This window comes from Staurois parvus, unplaced genomic scaffold (assembly GCF_062004578.1).
Source record: "Staurois parvus isolate SC_StPar_1 unplaced genomic scaffold, SC_StPar_1.0 ptg000438l, whole genome shotgun sequence".
Taxonomy (NCBI): Eukaryota; Metazoa; Chordata; class Amphibia; order Anura; family Ranidae; genus Staurois; species Staurois parvus.
In genome coordinates this window covers 5143951-5168333 of record NW_028318234.1, presented here as the reverse complement: position 1 = coordinate 5168333, position 24383 = coordinate 5143951, and the positions used below count along the sequence as shown (strand labels likewise).

The window sequence follows — 24383 nt, the reverse complement described above, 5'->3', positions numbered from 1 at the left end:
AAAACCTAAAAAGGCATTTTTTTCACCATTATCTGGTGAGTGCGGTATGTTATCTGAGCACTACGGTGTCAACACGGGTCAAAGGCTCTTTGGAGAAGGACTTTTCAGTTTTATTTCATCCACCTTATTCTTTTTAATAATTTGTAGTGGAACTATTTTATTTTATTTATATATTTTTTTTATTTATTTAGAATTTTTATGCAATATAAGTTATTTTGGTATAATTTTTCAATTAATATTGATTGTATTTTATTTTCGCTGTTTGATGTTTTATATTACATTAATGCAAATCACTCCACAAAGTATCGGTACTCGTACTCGCCGATTAAAAAAAAAACGTATCAGTGGATCCCTAGAAAAGACTATATAGGTAATACTAAAATGCATTATTTTTTAATTTTAAAAAAGCTGAGAACCTCTACCAATATCTGCTAAGCAGATCCGTGCAATGATTAGTAGCATTTTAGCCTATTCCTGTACACAAATCTGTATCAGTTTACACATATACCAATCAGCAATACCATTATGACCACCCTGAGTGGTACGCATTGCCCCAATGAGTGGTTGGGTAAATTACACTGAATTTGAAGAAATTACTGACATTTCTGCATGATGACAATGTTTCATTTGACATTGTGTTGATAAAGATGTCCTACACTAGTGTACTGCTTGAAAGTATATGTCGGATCTGTTTTTCTATATTAAAACTTAATTGATTTGTTTTTTTGTTCTATTGTTATTTAAAAAAAAAACAACTTTATAACCATCCACCTAATATTGAGTAGGTTTCCCCTTTACCACCAAAACATCCCTAAGCCATTAAGGCATGGGCACAGCTAAAAATCTGAAGGTATGCTGTGATAAGTTGTGAGGTGGGGCCTCCATGGGTTGGACTTGTGTTCCAGCACATCCTGCAGTTGCATGATTGGGGTGGGATCTAGAGAATTTGGAGGCCAAGTCAATTTATCAATACATTAAACTCCTTGTAGTGTTCTTCAAACCATTTTTGCAGTGTGGCAGGTAGCATTATAATACTGAAAAAAACCACTGCCATCACAGAATGCCATTTCCATGAAGGGGTATACTTGTTCAGCAACAATGTTTAGGTAGGTGGTACGTGTCAAAGTAACATCCACATGAAAGGCAAGACAGAAAGTTTCCCAGCAAAACTTTGCGCAAAATATCACACTGCCTCCGCTGGCTTGCCTTCTTCCCATACTACATACTGGTGACATCTCTTCCCCAAGTGACACACACGCACCGGGCAAGCCACATGATGTAAAAGAAAACGGGATTCATCAGACCAAGCCACTTTCTTCCATTACTCCATGGTTCAATTCTGATGGTCACATGCCCATAGTAGGTGCTTTTTGGCTGTGAACACGGGTCATCACGGGCACCCTGACCATATCTAGATATATACAACAAACTGTGACGCCAATTTTTTTTAATTCAACACATCAACTACAGGGACAACATGTTTACTTGCTGCCTATTATATCCCACTTTTAGATGCCATTGTAACAAGATAATCAATGATATTCACTTAACCTGTTTTTGGTAATTAGGTTATGGCTGATCAGTGCATGTGTATATCTTCAACTCCTTGCTTTATATGACTTTAGAGCATTTCAATGGGACTGAGATCAGGTACTTGCAAACACCACAACATACCTGCAACTTAACAGTATTGTTAGCTGACCAGTATGTTCTGACAAGCCCACTTTAATAATCAAATATTTTTTACAGTCAAAGGGGCTGTGTAATTCAGTCAGTCCTCCCTGACACTTTAACAGGGTTACAGTACAAATTTACACAATCCGCAAGGCAGAAACTAAATCGGATCCGAAGATTAAACAGATTAAAATGATATGTTGTGCAGAGGAGTCCATCTTAATGGTCTTAGAAAAGGACAGACCATTAAAATAATACATCCATCTAGTAACTGGTAACATTGCAATTGCCTGGTTGCAGTTCTCTCCATTAGGGGGGTGTTTTTTTTCACAAGTTACTAATTAGTTCTCCTATATAATAACAGCTGTTAGCATTCCTTGAGAAGCGGAGTACCACCGGCAAGTTAACACACAAAGTGGCACCTACCTCTAATTCAACATCAGCGCGCACATATTGTCGTGTCTTTGGATGATTGAGAAGGTGCAGGACTGTGGTGATGAGTGCCTCATTTATTCGGCTTAACTGGCAGTCAATCACATTTTTCAGGATAGTACTGAGACCACCTCTAAGCGCCACAACTTCTGGGTTCTGAAGTGCTGGATCAAGAACAACAAAAAAAAATCTTAAAGGAGCCATCCACAGGTAAACTAAAATGCCTTTAGTGCCTCACTGAGAGCCCAAATAAAAATTAGGTGACTGACAAACTGCAAACAACAAAAAAAAAAATGCAACCAAAGATATTTAAGTGGGAACACTGGACTTTAGCCATGATATAGGCAAACGGGAAACAAAATAGTAAAGGAACATATGTTTGTAAGCTGAAATATAAGAGAACAACTAAATAGACACAGATGACATACATGCAAGGGTGCTCTACTTGTCCCTTCCCTAACCTGAGACTGAAGAGTGAAATGAGGAAGCAACACTCACCCCCCCCCCCCCCCATCCACTCTGCTTCCTCCCCCAATCAGCATGTCCCTTTTTAGCAGCTGAACACTGCAGTAAACAAGACTGGCTACATGTACTGCTTCATTTTCTGCAAGAAGCTGAAACCAGGTTAATTTCAGCTACTTGCTCTGCGGATCTCCATGTTTAAGGTCCTTTAAATAATTAGTTTGGTCCAAAGTAGGCTCAAACAAACTATTTACTGTACAGATGTACTTGCTGGGTGCGCTGCATGAACTGTATGTAGCCTCAGTTACATACAGTATACAGCACTGTGTTCCGGCTGTGGGACGGTAACTTCTCATCCCACCCCTGGAACAAAATGGAGTTGGGTCGGGTGCCGCTCTACCATTAACGGGAAGCTTTGTATTCTATGAAAAAATGCAAAACATCCTCTGATTGGCTGAGGCAGAGAGGCAGGCAGATGATGTCACAATCTCCACCTCAGCCATGCAGAGGAAGCTTTTTATTAAGTGTTCTTGCATGGCAAGACCACTTACTGTTATCTCACATATATATTCTTATTATTATAGCCAAATTTACCACCCTAACTCCTCCCACAGTTTTTACACTACATAGACAGTAATTTACCGAAATGTGCGGATTGTTCCCGATTGCTGTGCTATCACTTTGTGGAATGTTTCGCCGAATGGTTCACGAAATATCGGCGTTTTTGTGGTGAAATTGGTCCCATAGGAATGAATGGCGGAATGTTCAAAACTAGAGTGGGAGCTGACAAAAGCTAGAGTGTGAGCTGAAAAATCAGGACATGATTTCTAAACTGCCATCACTCCCTCATTTTCAAGCCCACCTACACAAATCTTATATCAAAACGTTCAGCTATCTCTGCTGCCAGTAAAAATGTCCACGGCTAAGCCATAGTCCTGATAATTTTCACAATATGACCATTTGTTTGCAACTCACGCCGCCCATTGACATTGTAGACTACTGGTGGAGGCAAGAACACTTCACACAATTTCCCCAGAAATTGTAGCTTTTTAAGTTCATTATTACAATACAAGGCTTCCTATGAATGGCTGAGCATCACTCAGCCCAACTCCTTATTGTTCAGGGAATGGGACGGGAAGTCCCTATCTCACAACTCGAACACTGAGCTTTGTACTGTATGAAGCTGAGGCTACATACAAGTAATATAGGGCACCCAGCAAGCGCAACTGTTAGTGCAGCAGATAGTTTGAGCCAACTTGGTTCTAATGAACGATTTAAAGGGACATTTAAGTTTCAGAAATACATGTGATAATGAAAACAGATGTGTTAGTGTCTTATATTTCTCTTTGAAGTGCAGTTTTATTTTATGTTTAATGTTTTTCAACAGTCTAGATAGTGGTCTGGAAACTGTACTAAAGGGATATAGTTGCCAGAAGCCTGTCAAATTATATTTGAAATAATGTTAGAATATCTAAAAAACAAAACCTATTAAGTGCAAGTGATTCTAAAGGTAAAATAAAACAAACAAACATGTTATACTTACCTGCTCTGTGCAATGGCTTTGCACAAAGCAGCCTATCGTCTTCTTTTTGGGACCCCGTTAGCGGTCATGGCTCCTCCCTCCTGCCCCCATTGGCAAGCCTCTTGCTATGGGGGCTCTCGAGCCATGCTACTGTGAATGGACATTGTCCATTCATTTACAGAGCGCAGCTTGGCTCCACCTCTGCTCTCTCATTGGCTCACTGGCTGTGATTTAAAGCAGCGGGAGCCATTGGCTGAGTGAGCCAATAAGGAGAGAGAGACTCAGGACAGCCAAGGCTCCTGTGCACATCGCTGGACTGATTTTGTATAAGGAGAGGGGGACTGCACCCAGAAGGTTTTTTACATTCATGCATAGAATGCATGAAGATAAAAAACGTTCTGCCTTTAGAACCACTTTAGTCTAAAATGTCTACATATGTAAGTATATTCAGCTTACTGTACATAATCTTACTGCCATATTACAGTAGACCTATAACTCAATCCCCCTTTTATTTTAGTATTTGTAATTTTAACTAGGGATCTGCTTTGAGCTAAACTTGGTTCCTCTCTATGGAGTTTGCTAGCATGTACTTGGAGGCCACTGACAAATAACAGTAGTGTATTTACATAGCAAGGCCAGTGCCTATCTTATGTTTGATCCCATTACACCGGTAACCCTGTGGGGAACCTGTGTGTGCTATCAATCTTCATAAATTACCTTCAGGTTCTTTTCAAAATAGTAATTCAAAAAAGGTTGAATAAAATGTCATTCATAAAAAAATTAAAAATTACACACAAAAAATAAAAAATTCTAAACAATAAATTATGAAAAAAACAAACAAAAACCACTGCCATTCAGTAGTTCCCTGTCAGAGTCCCTATTGACCACTGTGGTCATGGATAGTCGTAATGCTAAAGTTGGGGGTCATATACACAGACTAGGATGGAAATTTAAGGAAACCAAAGGCAAATCTGAACCAATTTAAAATAATGCAGGCACATGCAGACTCCACAAGCTGCCCAAAATGTTTTCCACCCAACAAGTCCACATTAATGGCTAGTAGCTTAAAGCCAGACACAGGTTGGGTTATTCATTTAAACCTCACTGACTATTCATTAGGGCTATTCGATCTACTACTGAAATCAGTAACGTAAGTTCAGAAACCTGCAAGCAACTGTTGCTGCAATGTGATGCCTGTCCTCCACAAGCTGACTGTAGTTTTGACTCTGCAAAGTAGTTGCAGAGCCATCATGCATACAATACTGATTGGCAGGACTGAATGGGTACAAATAGCGTACATACTTGCGCAGTCTCTGCATAATGCAATTATGTACTGTGGGTGGCTTCCCCGTTAACTGCCCTTGAGCCAACTATACTTGACTACTAAAGAACCATATGACATGTAGTTTCAGGAAATGACATGCATTACACACAAAAAGATCCTCCTGGTACCCAGAGATAGAAAAAAGCTCCATAGAGAAATAATGATGCCCAAGGTTTTTTTTTTTTTTTGGCATTAGAGGTAAATAGTTTACAAAGTGTGGGTGTAGTTTTCTGGTAAAAAACAAAAACTAAAGTGTGGGTGTAGTAGCTACAGTGAGATTTTATATTTGGGGAGGTGTGCTGATACTCACGTCTTACCTCTCCCCCCTCCCCCAGCAGATGATATTCCTCTTTTTTGTCCCCCTGCCACTCTGTTAGATGGATGTATGTTGCTGGGTTATTAAGGGTTGCTGCAATTTGATTTTAAATTAGGAAAGCACTTCCTGTAAATTTTAATTTAAAACTTGTTATTCCAGAAAATAACATGGTGATAGATGTACATGTAGTGGATTTCAGAAAGCAGGAGTTGTGTTGGCTTTCTTCTTCTTTTCCAACAGAAGACCGTTGGCCTTACCTAGTTCACAGATGATTGCGATACAGGCCCGAACCATTCTGTCCCTCTCCTGAAGGCCATCATTTCCAACTGCTATTAAGGAATTGGTTATAGAACTAGGGAATAAGGAAGCATTCACAGTAATCATCTGCAAAACACAAGCAAAGGATTACATAAGCATAGCTGTCGCCAGCCTCGGGAACACAGAATAGTTGATGTCAACCCAGATTAGCATTCAGTGCTTACTCAAGTACACTCCAACTGTATCTCTATAGAAGCCTTACTTCACAGAAGAGTTATGGAAAGGGGACTGCAAATGGTGTGCTAAGAACAGGAACTTAGAGATCCTACCTAAAAAAAAAAGGCAGTGCTCATGGCTTTCATATTACTAGAGAAAAAGAAACTCATTGCTAGTTAAATATTTATATATTCCTAGATTGTAAGCTCGAAAGAGCAGGGCCCTCAATCCCCTCATGTTTTGCATTGTATTGGTATTGTTCTGTCACATGTTCTGTCCCCCTTTGTAATGTACAGCGCTGAGTGAACTATTGGCGCTTTATAAATACTGTATAATAAGATTTATTTATTTCAGGTACTTATATAGCGCTGTCAATTTACGCAGCGCTTTACACCTATATATTGTACATTCACATCAGTCCCTATATACTGTGCAACTTCATGAAATGTTGACATCTCTTGCATCCAGTTATTTTTCCTGCATAATGTCATCAAAAGATCAAACACATCAGCACTGAGAGTACTCTGGCACCTGCTGTGTGCAGAGAGTATTGGGCTGATTGTTTAATTAGACACGAGTGCTCAGTAAAGAGAGCTGAAACCAGGCTGCACTTTCGCCTGCTCCGAAAGGCTCTCCAGAGCGCTCACCTACTCCCAAGAATCAGGAGAGCCCTGCGACATTGTCCAAAACCAAGGATGTAAACTTGCTGCTGAGTGAATATCCGTGGTCTTGTCTACCTACTCCAAGGCAAGCCGCACATTTTATGGCAATTTCAACCACTTACTTTTAGCTTTAAAGCGGTATTAAACCCAAACCAAAAAAATTTAATATATTGCAGCCTACCAAGCCCTGCATGTGATGACTGCATTTGTTTTTTTTAGTTTTTCTTCCCCCTTTTCACCTGGTGATCTGGCCAGTAACAAACCTCCTGTATTAAAGTGCCCCCATTCTGGATGAGAGCACAGGAGGGACCTTTGGACAGCAGCATTGTCAGTCTGGGGGGAGGGGAGTGTTTGATGTACCAGCAGATATAAAGTATAACTAAAGGCAAATTTTTTTTCGTTTTGGATATAGTGCAGAGGGATTAGAACCCCTGTCAGTTTTTATTGCGGTCTGTGCCCCCATTAGGGAAATTCACCCTCTATATTTATCCTGTTTACCATTATCATTAAAAGTGACAGTAAAAGAAAATCCCAAATTTTGAGTTGTCTCCTGAAAGGTAACAGAGGGGAAATCTTCCAATGGGGACACTAGTTCTAATGATCTGGGGGTTCTCAAGGAGTTCCCTTAATTTGCACTGATTTCCACTACTTGTTTGGCTTTGGGACAGGAATAAGGGAAATCTCCCCAATAGGACACAGCTGGCGAAAAAAAAAAATCTAATGGGTTATAACCCTCCCTTATGCAGGCCATAGATGGGGAGAAAAACGGCAGATTTTCGGCCGATTAACGAACTATCGGTCGGTCTAAAAAACTTACCTGACCACCAATTATTACGAAAATCGGCCGATTAATGAGTAACCTATAACGGGAAATGATGTCATTTTGTGGCCTTTGTGATCCTTTTTCAGAAAACGATCGTTCGTTTTTGACCATCAATGAGGATAAAGTCGGGCGTTTTTCGAAAATTTTCCAACATCACCGATAATCTGAAAGTCCAAAATACACGAAAAACGGCCGACAAAATCGTCCACTAACGATAAGATAATCGGCCGGTTTTATTTTCGGACGAAAAATCGGCCGTTTTTCTCCCCATCTATGGCCTGCATTAGTCTATCCAAAATTAAAAAAAAAAAAAAGTTTTGCCTATAGTTCAACTTTAAATACACTAACAAATAAAAAGCACACTCCAGCCAACACTTTATCCCAAAAGGAAAAAAAAAAAACTGCTGTAACTGCTTATAAATGTTTTACATAAATAAAAACTTGCCTCATCTCTGAAAACGGATCTATTTGCAAGAGGGATTTTTGAAAAACAGACTTACTGGCTGGATCACAAGATGAAAAGAGAAGAAAGAAAGCCTAAAAAAGAACACTAATGCAGACATCACATCTAAGAATTGGTAAGCTGCAATATAATAAAGGTTTGCTTTTGGTGTAATACTGCTTTAAAATGTAAAAGCAAAGTAGCCTATTAAAGGTTAAAACCTGTTAACAGTAGGTTGTCTTGAAAGGTTTGAATATTACAGAGATCAAAAGCTGATTGAAGTTGTAAGAAAAACTGTCCAGAGTAAGGCCAGCACAAAGGCTTGTATAACCAGACACTGGAAGACACTGGAATATCACACTTAAGTCCACGTATCCCTTAAGCTAGCCAAAGGCACCAGGGGATGGTTACAGGTGATCTGTGAAGGGTCGTTTGACAAACATGCATAGTACTTGGCATAAATATTTACCCCATTTTGACTTTTCCACATTTTGAAGAGTTACAACCATAATTTCAAAATGTAATCAACTTAATTGGGATTTTATTATAATTAAGGATTTATATCGCATCAACAGTTTGCACAGCACTTTACAAAATGAAGGGGGACAGTAAAGTCACAATACAATTCAAGACACAAGGGTTAGGAGAACTCTGCTCATGAGAGGTTACAATCAAAAACGGAATTGCAAGTGATATGAAAAGTAGTAACTGTGTGAAGATGAACTGTTAGAGGAACTAAAATTCAGTTGTTAAATAGAAGCAGAATAAGCTTGCCTAAAGAGATGAGTTTTCAGAGATCACTTAAAGGCATACAGAGTGGAAGATGGATTGGGGTAGTAAGTTCCAGAGGATGGGCGAGTCTCTGAAGAAGTCCTGGAGGCGAACATGGGATGAGGGTATGAAAAAAAAAAAGAACAGAAGGTTTTGGGAGGAGCGAGAGGGCGGTTTGAATAATGAGTTGAGACAAGATTGGTGATGTAGCTTGGGGCAGAGTTGTGGATGGTTTTTATGTTGGTAGAATTTTGATTTTTTTTTTTTCTCATTGGACAATTGTAAGGCAGTAGAAGATTTGTCAAGAGGGGTGCCAGACACTGAGCAGCTAGTAAGGTAGGTAAGTCTGGCAGCAGCATTCATGGATTACTTGAAGTGGGGATAGCCTGGGCTATCCCAATGAGGAGGAAGTTGTACTAGTCAAAACAAAATATAAAAAGGGAGTGCATTAGTAGGTTAGTGGTGTTGGTTTATTTTGGAAATGTTATCGAGGAGATGGTAGCAAGACCTGGACAGTGTTTGGATGTAGGGGTAAAGGGAAAGGTCAGAGTCCAGGATTATACCTAGCATAGGCATGAGGGGAGGGAAGGATAGTTGTGCTGTTGATCTGGATGGATGCCACTGATCTACACAAAAAAGTCCATAATGTTGAAGTGGAAAAAAACTTGTGAAGCTTTCTAACTTACAAATAAAAACAAAGTTTGACTTGATGCTTATTCACCCCCATTAGTGTGAAGCCCCTAACAAGTTCTTGTGTATAATTGGATAAAAGGGGCTTGCATGCAATTAACCACCTCCCATCAGGCCATTGTATATAAACGGCCGGACTGTGGCAGTGCAGGGTCGGGTGGCCGTTTATAAATGGCCTCCCCACACCCTGCTTGTGCGCACTCCCTGGGAGCACGCAGCACTGCGATCCAGTGCCCGCTGTCTCCTCTGGACACAGTGGAACACCGATCGTCGGACAGGACCTCTGTGCGAGGTCCCGATCATGTGATCACTGATTGGCCAATCAGTGATCACATGCAGAGTAGTAAGCAAGATGTCACTTGTGACATCATTGCTTACTACGTGTGAAATCTGTGAATGATCACAGAGGTCACATGGTACAAGGCTATTCACAACAGCCTTGTACCATGTGACAAGCTGTGACCAATCACAGCTCACACAGTAGTTCTCAATGGCTGCAAGAAAGCAGCTAGAGAGAAGAAATGATTGCTTTTACCGCCTTTATGGGTGTAAAAGCAATCAGTGTAAAAAAAATAAAAAAAAAATCTTCATAACCCCCCACAAGTAGTACAGTGTCACCATGGTGACACTTTAATGCTAGGGTGACCGTATGAAAAAGAAAAAAAAAATACATATAAAATAATAATAAAGTAAAATAATAATATATATAAAAAAAGAGTAAAAAAAAGTTTAAAAATTATCATTTTGGTTATAAACTAATTTGGGTTATTTTTTGTTTTTTTACTAAAAAGATACCGGAATACATTTTGACCAAGATTTATGATGAAATACTATTTATTGGCAAAATTTTAAGAAAAACACTTTTTTTCAAAATTTTTGGACATTTTCATTTACATAGCAAAAAAAATAAAAATCCCAGTGGTGAATAAATACCACCAAAATAAAGCTTTATCTGAACCAAACAAATGCTAAAAAATTTATATGGGTACAGTGTTGCATGACCGCGCAATTGTCATTCAAAAGTGTGATAGCACAGAAAGCTGAAAATTGGCCTGGACAGGAAGGGGGTAAAAGAGTCCGGACAGGAAGGGGGTAAAAGAGTCCGGACAGGAAGGGGGTAAAAGTGTCCGGACTGGAAGGGGGTAAAAGAGTCCAGACTGGAAGGGGGTAAAAGAGTCCAGACTGGAAGGGGGTAAAAGAGTCCGGACTGGAAGTGGTTAAAGGGTCACACTGTAGAAAAATAGATGTATTTTAATATATAAACAATCTGTATCATGAAGGCCAGGATAGAACAAGCCCTGGGATGTATTATAAAGATATTCCAAACATTAAAACCCCCTGGAAATAATATGGCAGAACCACAATTCTGCCTGTAGAAGGCCTCATTCAAATTTAAGAGTGTGTAATAAGGGCATTAGTCAGAGCGGCCACACAACGGTCAACAGTAGTTCTGAAGAACCAGCAGTTGAGATAGCAGGAACTGTCCATTGGACAAGTATAATCTTGACGATCCACAAAGCTGGGCTAGATGGAAGCGTGGCGGGAAAAGGGCATTTGAAGTTTGACAAAAGCGATGTGGAAAACACAGCAAGCATAAAAAAGGGATCTGGGGGGGGGCGCTCGTGAGCAGCAACCAAGATGGCTGCTTTGTAAATTAACTCCTCGGCCGCCGGACACATCGGCCGATTTTCTCTCCTCAGGGGGGGTCCCCCTGTTTCCTCCCTGGCCCCCTGTCTCTCTGGTGCCCTGATGGGCAAAAAAACGCCGGCCGCCCGTGCCTCCAGCTCCCTGCAGGCTGCTCCGGAGTTTGCGGCCTACCCGCCGGAGATCGCGGCTGAAGCCGGGGCCTCGATTTTGGGCCGGCCGCCGTGGACTTCCAGGACCCCGGCCACGGGTTCGCGGCTCCCGCCCCGGACCACAGATGGAGCCCCAGCCGCGATTTTGGGTCCCCCGCTGTCACCATCCATAGGTGGGTCGGACCCTGGCAGTGTAGAGGACCTGGCACCAGAGCCATCCCTGCAGTCTCCCATCCCATCTCTGCGGGATGCTGAGCTCCTGCGCCGATTCCAATGTATGCTGCAGTCCGAGTTGTCCTCCGCTACCTCCAAGCTGGCCGACCGTCTTTCGCAGGAGATTCGCGAGTTGGGCAACCGGACGAACGACCTCGAAGATAAGATGGACGCTGCGGCCACGGTCATGGAAAATCACGAACAGGATTTGTGCGACCTCAAGAAAGAATTGGCGGACACGCTGCTACGGCTTGAGGATTTCGAAAATCGTTCCCGCCTTGGCAATCTGCGGTTAAGGGGTATCCCGGAAACGGTCGAGGATCTTACTTCCACTGCTACAGCTCTGTTTCAGGAGCTGACACCCGCTGTTCCCATTGACCGGCTTGAATTTGACCGCATACATCGTGCGTTGGGCCCCAGACGACCGGATGGGCCCCCGAGGGACATTATCATCAAGTTTACGTATTACCGCACTAAGGAAACTATCCTCTTGGCGGCCAGAAACAACCCTGACCTCAGCTTCCAGGGGCATCGCTACCAGCTCTTTGCGGACCTCTCTCAGACCACTCTTCAGAAGCGTCGCCAATTGAAGCCCTTCACTTCGGTCCTGGTGAAACACAGTATCAAATACGCTTGGGGCTTCCCGTTTCGCCTCACCTTCACCTACCAGGGCCGCAGTCATTCTGTGGCTACGCCGGAGGAGGCCCATTCTCTTCTGGAATCTTTACACCTTCTTTCGCCTGAGGCTGCGGATCGGAGCCCAGCTCATTCATCTGGATCCCCGGCAAGGCCACTTCTTCCAAGCCGCATCTGGGAGCGGTCATCCAATAGGAAGAGGGCCCTCCCTCAGACCTCTTCACGATCAAGTCCTTCCTGTTCTTCTCCGGGCTGAAGATGTGTCTTGGACCTCCCATGTATCATCTCACCGATGGACTTCCTTGACGGGAGCGTGAGTTTGGCCCTTAGGGCTCCCCCAGTTTGTCAGCATTACGGGTTGGGACTGCTCCAGTGTGCCCCCTTGGGTTCCTTCCCTGGTTGGGGGGGTCTCCTCATGGATTCGAGAATTATGACTTTCTGCTGCCGCAGCCTATTTTGGGCCTGGGTGATGGTATTCCGGTTTTTGTTGGTAACACGGAGTGAGGGTTCCCTCTGGTTTCGGGGTGGGAGGTTGATCTGGTAGGCCCGGTTGGGTGGGAGGGGGTTAGCCCCATGGTTCTCTGGGTTGCTATGGGGAGGTCATCACGGTGGCCTAGCTCCTTTAGTTTTATTGCTTTGGTACCCCGTTCTATTGTGTTTAGTGCCTTATTGCCCTTTTGCCCCCTGGGGACTTATGTTTCTGATGTTTCCATTTGCAGCCATGTGTCCGGTGGTAGAGCCACCCCTAACTGGTATCCTTCCTTTGTAGGATGCACGTCACCATTGGCGTGACACGATTGCACTATTGTATATTCTTTTTGTGTACTTTTCCTTCTTTCTTTCTTTGTTTTTTTTTCTCGTTTGGTTTTTTTTTGTTTTTGTTTTCTGCAGGGTTCCGGGACGCCACGGTCCGATCGCCATAGGGAGCGGAAATTGCTAGCTGCTTTATGGTTTCTTCTGCTGAGCGCGTTGCCCTGATGCCGCCATGGCCTCGCCCCTTTTGAAAATTCATTCGCAAAATGTTCAAGGCTTTAATTCGCCTCAGAAGCGGGCTAAAGTTTTTCATCACCTCAAATCACAACAAATTGACGTGGTATGTTTACAAGAGACCAGGTTTTCTCAGTCCTCCGCCCCGCGTTATCTTTCACCTCACTATCCCACCTTTTACACGGCCTCGGCCCCTGAGAAGCGTCGGGGTGTCCTGATCGCTTTTAAACGCAATCTCCCCTTTGTCTGTGCTAGGAATATAGCGGACCCCACGGGCAGATATCTGCTTCTGCAAGGCACCCTCTGGGATCAGGAGGTTACTTTTGTCTCTTACTACGCGCCTAATCGTTTTCAGGATAAATTCTTTTCACATCTTTGCACCATTGTTTCCCGACACTCCAAGGGTCTTCTTGTTGTTTTGGGGGATTCAAATGTTACTTTGGATTCCGCATTGGATAGGCGCTGCGCACGGGGGGCGGCCCCTTCTCATGACTTGGTGCTGGAGGAACGTATGCGCTCTCTCCTGCGGACAGCGGGGCTGGCGGACGTCTGGAGGGAGCTTCACCCAACGGAACGCGACTTTACATTCTATTCCAGTCCTCATGATAGTTTTTGTAGAATTGATCATATATTTATGCAGGTTCAGCAGCTTCCCTTGGTCAGGCGGATAACTATTCCCTCCTCGCCTTGGTCGGATCACGATCCCTTGGTACTTCTCCTTGCCCTCTCTGGGTCAGAACGGCGCCCTTTTCATTGGCGCATCAATGATTCTTTATTGACCACTCAGGCTACCTGCCAACAAATAGAATTTTTTTTACGAACATACTTCACGGAAAACGCGGGATCGGTCTCCTCGGCAGTGCCCCTATGGGAGGCGCATAAGGCCACGGTGTGGGGTCATGTTATACAGCTGGCGGCGGTCCGGGAGCGGGAGCGCCGACTTTTGGAGCTTCATTCTCTCCTGGCCTCTGCGGATGCGCGTTGGAAGTCCTCTCCATCTGCGGCCCATAAACGCGCTCGGGACGCTCTGGCGGCAGAGTTAGACCTACTTGCCTCTTCAGAGGCGGAACGGGCCCTGCGTTGGACCAAACACAAATTTTATTCCTGTGCTAATAAGCCAGGCCCGATGCTGGCCAGGAAACTCAATTCTGTGGGGAAACCCCATAAACCGATTCGACTGCGACTTCCTACAGGTGGCTGTACTTATAATCCCCAGCAGATTGTTTCCCGTTTCTCAGACTTCCTTGCACGCCTCTACGCTAAACCAGATCCCTTCCCCGTGGCTCAAGCAGAGGCATTCTTTCAAGATCTCCGACTTCCTGGGTTATCCGAGGCAGCACAGGTGGCACTCAACGCCGGTGTCACTGTACCAGAAGTGCTCCAAGCTATCAAATCTTTACGGTCCACCGCGGCCCCAGGTCCCGACGGCTTTTCCGGTCTTTATTATAAGAAATTCTCAGCCTTGTTGGCGCCCTTTTTGGCTGAGTATTTTAATGCGTTACGACAGGGCTCCTCGCCCTCCCCAGATGCGCTTAGAGCGCATATCGCCATGATTCCTAAGACGACCGATGATGTACAGGAACCGTAAGCCTTCCGGCCTATTTCTCTTCTTAATGAAGACCTGAAGATATTGGGCAAGATCCTTAGTTTCCGCATTAATAAATATTTGCGTAGCCTGGTCCACAGGGACCAGGTAGGGTTCGTCCCCGGGAGGCAGGCGGGTGATAACGTTCGTAAGGTGGTCCATCTTATACATTTTCTGCAACAGCGGAAAATCCCGGGATTCTTACTGTCTTTAGACATATATAAAGCCTTTGATTCTCTATCCTGGGAATATCTGCGGTTTGTGCTGTCTCGTTGGGGTTTTGGGGATTCTATTCTTTCTTGGATTCAGGCCTTGTATTCTTCTCCTTCGGCCTCCGTCAAATACGCTGGGTATTTTTCAGATCCCTTTCCTATTGGGCGAGGGACGAGACAGGGTTGCCCCCTGTCCCCAGCGCTCTTTGTCCTGGCGCTTGAGCCGTTGGCTTTGGCGCTTCGGACCGATTGCAATGTATCGGGGGTTCCTTACGCGGGACAGGAATTCAAACTAAACCTTTTTGCGGATGATGCCCTCCTGACTCTTACTAACCCCCTGACGACGCTTCCTAATTTGCAACAGGTTCTTGAGCGCTTCTCCTTGATTTCGGGTCTCCGTATCAACTTGGATAAGACTGTCGCCCTCAATATTACTTTGGCTTCAGATTTGGTTTCGCGCCTACAATCCCATTTCCCTTACAAATGGGCTCCCTCTTCTCTTGAATACTTAGGCATTCGCTTGACCCCCACTTATGACTCCTTGTTTGCTGCAAATTACTATCCATTGCTTAGCTCTCTATCCTCTCTTATGCATTCTTGGCAATTTCCGCACTTGTCTTGGATAGGACGGGTTAATTCGGTGAAAATGACCATCTTGCCGAAATTGTTGTATTATTTTCGCACACTCCCGGTGCGGGTTCCCCCTCATTTTCTTCGGTTGCTTCAGGCGAAGTTAATGCGTTTTATCTGGGCCGATAAGCACCCCAGAGTATCCAAAAGTACGCTTTTTGCCCATAGACTTCAGGGTGGTCTTGGGGTGCCTAATGTGACTAAGTATTATCAAGCGAGCCAGATTGCCCCGCTGTCTATGTTGCACGCCTCTTCCGACGTCCCCCTCTGGGTCCTGTTGGAACTACCTAATTGTGCCCCTATCGCACTGTCGACGCTTCTATGGCTTCCCCCTGCCCTGCGCCCTATGGCACTGAGTCCGATGATACTTCATGGCCTACAAGTTTGGGACTCGGTGCGTTACTCTGGTGGTCTGATGTCACCTTTTCTGCCTTTGCTCCCAATTATTAACAACCCTCTTTTCCCGCCGGGTTTGGATCACCCAGGGGCGTTTTCTTGGTGGGTGACTAATGGTTTTTCGCACTTTTTGATTTTTCGGTCCTTTCCCACCTGGGACTCTCTTCGGGAATCCCGGAATATCCCCCCGGCGGAATTTTTTCGATATCTTCAATTGCGACACTGGCTGCTCTCGCTGCGGGGTACTTCTGCGTTCCCGTACCAGAAATCTGCCTTTGAACAGCTCTGCCAACTGCGTCCGGGCGCTCCGGGCCTTGTATCCCTTCTTTATGCAGCTCTGAACAGACGCTCGTCGCATACTTCTCTTTCATATGTTGTTCAGTGGGAGCGCGACCTGGGAGTGGCTGTGGATCCGGAGGACTGGAATAAGGCCTGGTCACTCATAGCTAAATGTTCATTTAATACGACCACACTGGAGGCAGCCTATAAGGTATTGTTTCGTTGGTACTGGGTTCCGGCTCGGCTGGCCCGGGCTAACCCTGCCTGTAGTGATCAATGTTTTCGGGGGTGTGGTCATCGTGGTGATGTATTACATATCTGGTGGTCATGCCCGAGACTGTTTCGTTTTTGGTCTCGTGTATTTGGCCTCCTTTTCACCTTGTTCCATCTCTCCATACGCCGGGATGCTCGGTATGCCTTGCTTCATTGCCCCATACCGGGCCTCTTAGCTCACCAGCAGAAGTTGGCTTCCTATCTGTTTTTATCCGCCACTAGGACAATTGCTCAGGCCTGGAAGAGTCCGTTTGTCCCTCTTCAGGGGGTGCGGGATCGTATGACTACTATGATGCTCAACGAACAGATGTCGAGTATCCGCAACGACTCCCAACGTAAATTTTTGAAAATATGGGAGCCGTGGTTGCAATATGCCCTTCCCTCACTCCCCCCGGCTAGTCTGGGGATGTAATGGCGTTCGGTATTGGCGCTCTTGAATCCCTGCTCTTTGCCCCCCCCTTTTTTTTTTTTTTTTTCTTTTTTTCTTTCTCTCTTTTCTTTTTTCTCTCTCTCTCTGTTTTTGGTGTGACTGGACAGCTGCATTTAATTGTTATAATCAGTTACATTACTGTTTTGTACCTTATGTGCCACTGATAGCCCCTGCGTGGGCGTACCTTTTGCCCTGTTGGCATTAGAGCATTGTTTTTCCTTTTTTTTTTAATTTTGCATTTTGTTTATCTGTGCAATTGATAGCCCCTGCGTGGGCGTGTTTTATTGCCTCTGTTTATACTGTTTAAAAAATTTAATAAAGACCATTGAAATAGAAAAAAAGGGATCTGGACTTATGATCAGCACTGGACTTTCTGCTCTTACCACAAACCACTAGGAAGCAGAAATACAAATGCTACTCGTAACTAGAATGGAGAACTATCAACTTCAAAAAACATTACAGACAGATCCAGATCAACTGGACATGCTAATAGTACACCTGATATTTTCTTAATTTACTAAAATTGGCTCCCTGACACCTTGAGGTGCGTGGGAAAAAAAAAAGTTCCCCTGGATGCCCCAAGATCTGGGATACTCTAATATGCTAACTCCATCTACCTCTTGTAAAGCTGAAGATGGGCCTGCCTCTCCTTTCACCCTATACTGGCCTATTATTATGGAGGGGAGCTTCAATGACTGAGGCTGGAAGAAGGAAAGGCAAAATGTAATAAAAAAAAATCAAAAATAATATTGTTATTCTACTAATGGCAGTACAATGACTAATAATTTAGTGACAGCAATAGTAATGAAGATAAAGGAAATCCTACTACTAGCAACAGTACTACAATTAACAATCAAGCCTAGAAGAAAAAACACATTATACGTATGAGCTTTCGAAAGGAAAATCTAGGACATGGTAAAAATGGAAAGTGCTAATCATAGAGTGGCGACTACAAGAGTGGCAGTACACATGTATACGTGTGGAGAAAATGAGGGGCCCTAGCTGCTGCTGCTGCTGCTGGAGAATGCATTACATATGCATCAAACTTGGGTTCAGCTTTACATCTCACCCCAAGAATTTGCTTGATCTAATGGATCGAGAGCAGAGGTGAAATGAGGACTTGTACACGCATACAGAATGGCAGCAGTACAGACTGTGTTTATATAGTCAACAGATGACTGTAGATGTGCAACCAAAGCAAGTTCTGTTTTGGTGCATATGTATGAAACAAAGAATGTTTGTCGAGTTCCAGACATGCTGCACTGATGAAGCACGCTGACCAAATTTCCCACATCCAAAGCAACAGATTATACACAGGCCTTAACAACAATATCAATTGCTTTCATTTTAAAAGTATTTGAAATGGGTACGGCGAGCATGTCAAACACACCAAATGAAAGATACGATCTGCCCCAGGAAACTGGAGATTTATAGCGTGAAGCCGTAACGGCAAGACATCAATAACCTGAATTGTAGAGTAGAAGGGGGAAAAAATCCCTAATATAAAAGAGCAGCTATTGCTGTTCAGTTTTCTATAACACAGCTTTTAAAAAAAAAATTTTTGCTTTTGCAAGTAAATGGTCACAAAAGTAATTATATATATATATACACACAAACACACTTTTGTTTCTGCTGTGTGATGAGACACCTACTGTGCCTTGAAAACGTATTCATACCCCTTGAAATTTTCCACATTTTGTCATGTTATAACCAAAACGGTCAATGTATTTTATTGGGATTTTATGTGATAGACCAACACAAAGTGGGACATAATTGTGAAGTGGAAGGAAAATTATAAATGGTTTCCAAACGTTTTTACAAATAAATATGTGAAAAGTGTGGTGTGCATTTGTATTCAGCCCCCTGGAGTCAATACTTTGTAGAACCATTTTCCGCTGCAATTACAGCTGCAAGTCTTTTTGGGGATGTCTCTACCAGCTTTGCACATCTAGAGAGGGACATTTTTGCCCATTCTTCTTTGCGAAATAGCTCAAGTTCCTTTAGATTGGATGGAGAGCATCTGTGAACAGCAATTTTTAAGTCTTGCCACAGATTCTTAATTGGATTTAGGTCTGGGCTTTAACTTGGCCATTCTAACACATGAATATGCTTTGATCTAAACTATTCCATTGTAGCTCTGGCTGGATGTTTCGGGTCGTTGTCCTGCTGGAAGGTGAACCTCCACCCCCAGTCTCAAGTCTTTTACAGACTCTAACAGGTTTTTTTTCTAGGATTGCCCTGTATTTGGCTCCATCCATCTTCCCATCAACTCTGGCCAGCTTTCTTGTCCCTGCTGAAGAAAAGCATCCCTGCAACATGATGCTGCCACCACAATGTTTCACAGTGGGAATGGTGTGTTCAGGGTGATGTGCAGTGTTCATTTTCACACCTGAGTTGTTGATCTCTGCAGTTCCTCCAGAGTTACCATGGGCCTCTTGGCTGCTTCTCTAATTAATACTTTCCTTACCCGGCCTGTCAGTTTAGGTGGACAGCCATGTCTTGGTAAGTATGCAGTTGTGCCATACTCTTTCCAGTTTCAGATAATGGATTGAACAGTGCTCCATGAGATGTTCAAAGCTTGGGATATTTTTTATAACCTAACCCTAGTTTAAACTTCTCCACAACTTTATCCCTGACCTGTCTGGTGTGTTCCTTGGCCTTCATGATGCTGTTTCTTCACTAATGCTCTCTAACAGACCTCTGAGGGCTTCACAGAACAGCTGTATTTACACTGAGATTAAATTACACACAGGTGGATTCTATTTACTAATTAATTAGGTGACTTCGGAAGGCACATGGTTCCACTAGATTTTAGTTAGGGGTATCAGAGTAAAGGTGGATGAATAAAAATGCAAACGTTTCAGATATTTGTAACAAATTGTGAAAAACATTTATCATTTTCCTTCCACTTCACAATTATGTGCCACTTTGTGTCGGTCTATCACATAAAATCCCAATAAAATACATTTATGTTTTTGGTTGTAACATGACAAAATGTGGAAAATTTCAAGGGGTATGAATACTTTTTCAAGGCACTGTAGCTAACAGCTGGGATGCCTCACTTTTGTCATTCACTGTGTGCTCTACTAATAATACAGAGCTTACTGAGCTTCAAAGAGGGCAAATTATTGGTGCCTGCTTAGCTGATGCTTCAGTGACGCTGCCAATTTGCTGTGTTGCGAGGTACAGTATCAATGGTTATGATGGCATATATAGTTTCCGGGAAAACGTCATCTGATAAGCATAAACGCGGTCGACATGGTCAACTGACCGAAAGAGACAGGAGGACATTGCAAAGGATTTTGACCCGGAAAAAGAAAACAACTACTGCAAAGTGACTGCAGAACTCAGTCTTGTGTGGCGGGAACGGTGTGGGGGGAACTCCATAAGCAAAACACTCACAGCTGCAATTGCAAAACCACTAGTGACCAATGCTAATGTTCAGAAGAGGGGAGAGTGGTGCAACACTCGTAAATCATTGACTATCAATCAATGGAAGACTGTAATATGGTCCGATCAATCAAGCTTCACACTGTTACCAACCACTAGACGTGTTTACATTTGGCAAACACCATTCCAAGCTTATGAACAGGACTGTCTTGTGCCAACAGTAAAGCATGGTGGTGATGCAGTCAAGGTTTGGGCAGCCATATCTTGGAATTCTGCAGGCCCCATCATCACCTTTAAAGGCAGAGTCACTGCCAGCGACTAATGGTTCAGACATTGTTCCCCAAAGACAGCACCATTTACCAAGACGATAATGCTCCAATTCACACAGCTGGTGTTATCATATTGTGGTTTGATGAGCATGTAGACAAAGTTTCACACCTTCCCTAGGCATGGCAGTCACTGGACCTCAATATCAAAGAGCCCCTTTGGTCAATTTTTGAGGACAGGGTTCAGGCTTGTTTTCCACCTCTGCCATCTCTGCGAGAACTGGAACAATTTTTGCATGAAGAGTATTATCAGATTCCATTATCCACCATCCAAGACTTAAATTTGCCAATTTCCAGGAGAATTCAGGTCATCTTGGATATCAAAGGCGTTCCAACACCATATTAGGTAACAATTTCGTTCTTTTACCTAGTGTTTCTATAATTTTGTCCAACCCCAGTATATTATTTATTATAGGTACTTGTATAGCGCCATCAATTCACGCAGCACTTTCACATCAGTCCCTAACCCTAAAGGGGTGTACAATCTAAAGTCCCTAACTTATATTCATACATACACATAGTAGGGTCAATTTAGACAGGATCCGATTAACCTACCAGCATGTCTGGAGTGTGGGAGAAAACTGAAGTACCCGGAGGAAACCCATGCAGGCACAGAGAACATGCAAACTCCAGGCAGGTAGTGCTGTGGTTTGGATTTGAGCCAATGACCCTAGTAATGCCAGGCAGAAGGCTGAATGAAAAAAGACCAAAGCAGGTCATAAATGGAACAAAATTCATCTGGTTCAGCAGGAACTGGCCAAATTTCGATCCATGTATGGGTAGGCTGATTGTACACAATCAACTTGTGTAGAACTAGTGTGTTGGTTATTTCCCTGAATGATCAGTGCCGCTGACTATAGCCAGCAACACTGATCATGGCATTCTGGGAGAGGCTCCCCACTGTCAGAATACAAAGTACCACAGCAGGAAAGATTCCACCATCCACCTCAAATGTGTTGATGGGGGAATCGGCTAATTTCCCCCTTACGTCAACTGGCCAGCTTAAGTCAAGGACACTCTTATCAGCAACATCCATCTGTCACAAGTGATCCTCAGACCTGATCAGGGATCCTTTCACTCTTGAACTAATTTCTGTATGCAATGACAGAAAGCCCACCTGTCACAATGCATATTAAAAAATTTTGAAGTCAATAGTTTTTGTTTGCTGAATTTCTAGACACTAATTTTTGTTTGCTGAATTTCTATACAGATCTGTACTGTTCAGTGTAAAGGAAACTAGTAAATTGTATGATATTCCAGTCTGTATATTCAAGTCTAAATGGATATGTGTATGGTAGCCAAAAATATCCCAAACCCTTATTAATGACAATATATTTTCCATACTAACACAATTATGACCCTAACTCCAGCCAAGATTGCTTTATTTTTCCACATTGTTAGAACATCTCTCAGGTTTCCTTTACTATCCCTATGAAACCTTAAAATGCAAGGTATCATCTGGACAGGACGTGAAAGGTTAACTCCTGTGGCAGGGAACAGTAATATATACTTGGCAGAAGCTCTAAACCTTTCCCACTCTACCCAGAAAAAAATAGTTTCTAGAACTGGGCTTTTACAAAGAAAGAAGAAATAATTAGGCATGAACTGTACCTTTCTGACTAGTCGCAGTGCTTGAGTCCTCTCTACTTCATTGCTTTGCTGTATATCTATGCACCTAAAAGGCAAAACAAACCCATGATTATCATGAGGATAAACATTCAAACTCACAGTTCATATTGACATTCTCAGAGCATTATGGGCTATCTAAATAAAGAGCACGTCTGACTGAAACCTCGAATAAAAGCATACCGAGGGAGAGGGATGAGTCAGTATTCCATCTCACTGAACCTGAGCTACTGGACTCTATAAACAGGCATTTTACAACAGGAAATAAGAAGAAATTGGCAAAAGAGAACCCAAAGCATAACCTACTAGCTGGAATTTAGAATACATAAATGCAATATTTACCTTTTTTTTATTCTTTATTTTTTATCTGACCATAAGAAAATATACAAAATTACTATACACTCCCTTTAAATAGAATCAAACTGTTTTGGAAAATATCCTTATATTTACTAACTACACAGTTAACTTTTCATTGGATTTATTTTGACCACTGATTCTCTCCCAGTACTATATTTGTAGCAATAGTTCAAAAAGGGTGAGGAATCAGGAAAATCAATTACTTTTAAATTGTAATTTAACAATTTTTTTTTACCGCCATGGTTGCATACCACAGTCACAGCTGTCTCTCTAGCCTTACCAATTCTAAAAATTGTCATATGTGAAAAAGGATTTTTAAAATCCTGACTTTACCCAGCAACTGGCTGACCGACATATGTATAAATACTTCCCATCAGCAAGTGGTTATACCAGAATCATGGCTGCAGCCATGATTTTGCTACTGTTTGTTTTTTTTTTAAGCCAGCGATCGGCTGTCTTGTAAAAGTGATCTGTGTGGCTTTACAGTTGTCCAATCGCTTTTACAGCGCTGTGAAGAATACCCTCACATTTATCAGGGTACTGCTTGAGCACAACTAAGATTTCTAAATGTTCCCTATAACATAACAAATTTACATTTGTTTTATACTTTTGTGACCAAATAACAGGATTTTTTGTTACTCACTGTAAAATCCATTCCTCCAAGTTCTTTGATTTACACAACTCTTCTATTTTTGTCTATACCACCTACGGGAGTAGGACATGAGGCAGGAAAAAAAAAAAAACACATAGCACCCACTTTGGGCAGTCCCAGCTAGTAAAATGCCCCTCTCTGCTATAGGGAATCCAGTCAGTCCCAAAGCAGTGCATGAAGATAGAGAAACACAAGATGGGTGAATGCTGTGTCCGTCAATTAACTCAGATGAAGGAAAGCAAAAAAAAAAAAAAAAAATCCTGCTTTCTTTTACGTTCATTGAGGGACATGCCTCTTCTATTCTTGACCATAGGGACATTCCAAACAGTGCCTCAATGAGGGGTGAGCAAACCAATGACAGAGGAGCTACAAAGCAACCACATTCCTCCCGGGGGGGAGAACAGGGAACATGAAACAGCGGCCTTTATAACCTTGTGGCCATAATCATCCGAAGAGGCAAACACAGCCACTATATAAGAAGTGGCTAAACTTTGCACAGACGATGAAGTAGTCACCGTGCAATGGTAAATGCCCAGGTGGGATGAGCTGTAACTGGGAAGGGAGAAACCAAACCCCAACGGGAGAGACATGAACAATCGTCTTTGGAATCTAATGGCCAGAGTGGTAGAAGAGGCCACCAGGTAATCTGAAAGCATAAGGGAGAGTCCAACACAGGGGAAGGTAGGATAATATCCTCGTTAAGACAGAAATCCAACACCACCTCGAAGAGTGCCAGACCGCAAACCATCGTATCCCTGTACAAAATTCAATGGGGAAACTTACTAGGGAAGGCCATCAGCCCCGGCACCTGCTGAGCAGAAGGGACCAAGAAAGTGACTGTGGAGAAGCGAAAGTAGGGGAAAATCCCTACCACCCTCAAATGGAGGCTGCTATAGGACCAAAAGAATCATACTCAGGGCCCACGATGGTAATGGAGCATGCACAGGGGATGCCACATGATGAACTCCTCAGAAGAAGGAACAAAGCAAGGAGTTTGAGGATA

General features: G+C 43.1%; 1 protein-coding gene across 2 annotated transcripts in view; it reads right to left on the bottom strand.

Moving 5' to 3' along the window:
- RICTOR (RPTOR independent companion of MTOR complex 2) overlaps positions 1 to 24383 on the bottom strand; it is a 246095-nt gene that overhangs the window by 107745 nt on the left and 113967 nt on the right. For both annotated transcript variants that reach the window (XM_089687825.1, XM_089687826.1), the window contains exons 6-8: positions 22357 to 22420; positions 5988 to 6114; positions 2101 to 2270 (exon numbers count right to left, since the gene is read on the bottom strand). In XM_089687825.1, the coding sequence (XP_089543951.1) occupies positions 2101 to 2270; positions 5988 to 6114; positions 22357 to 22420 (361 nt within the window). The remainder of the gene's footprint in view (positions 1 to 2100; positions 2271 to 5987; positions 6115 to 22356; positions 22421 to 24383) is intronic.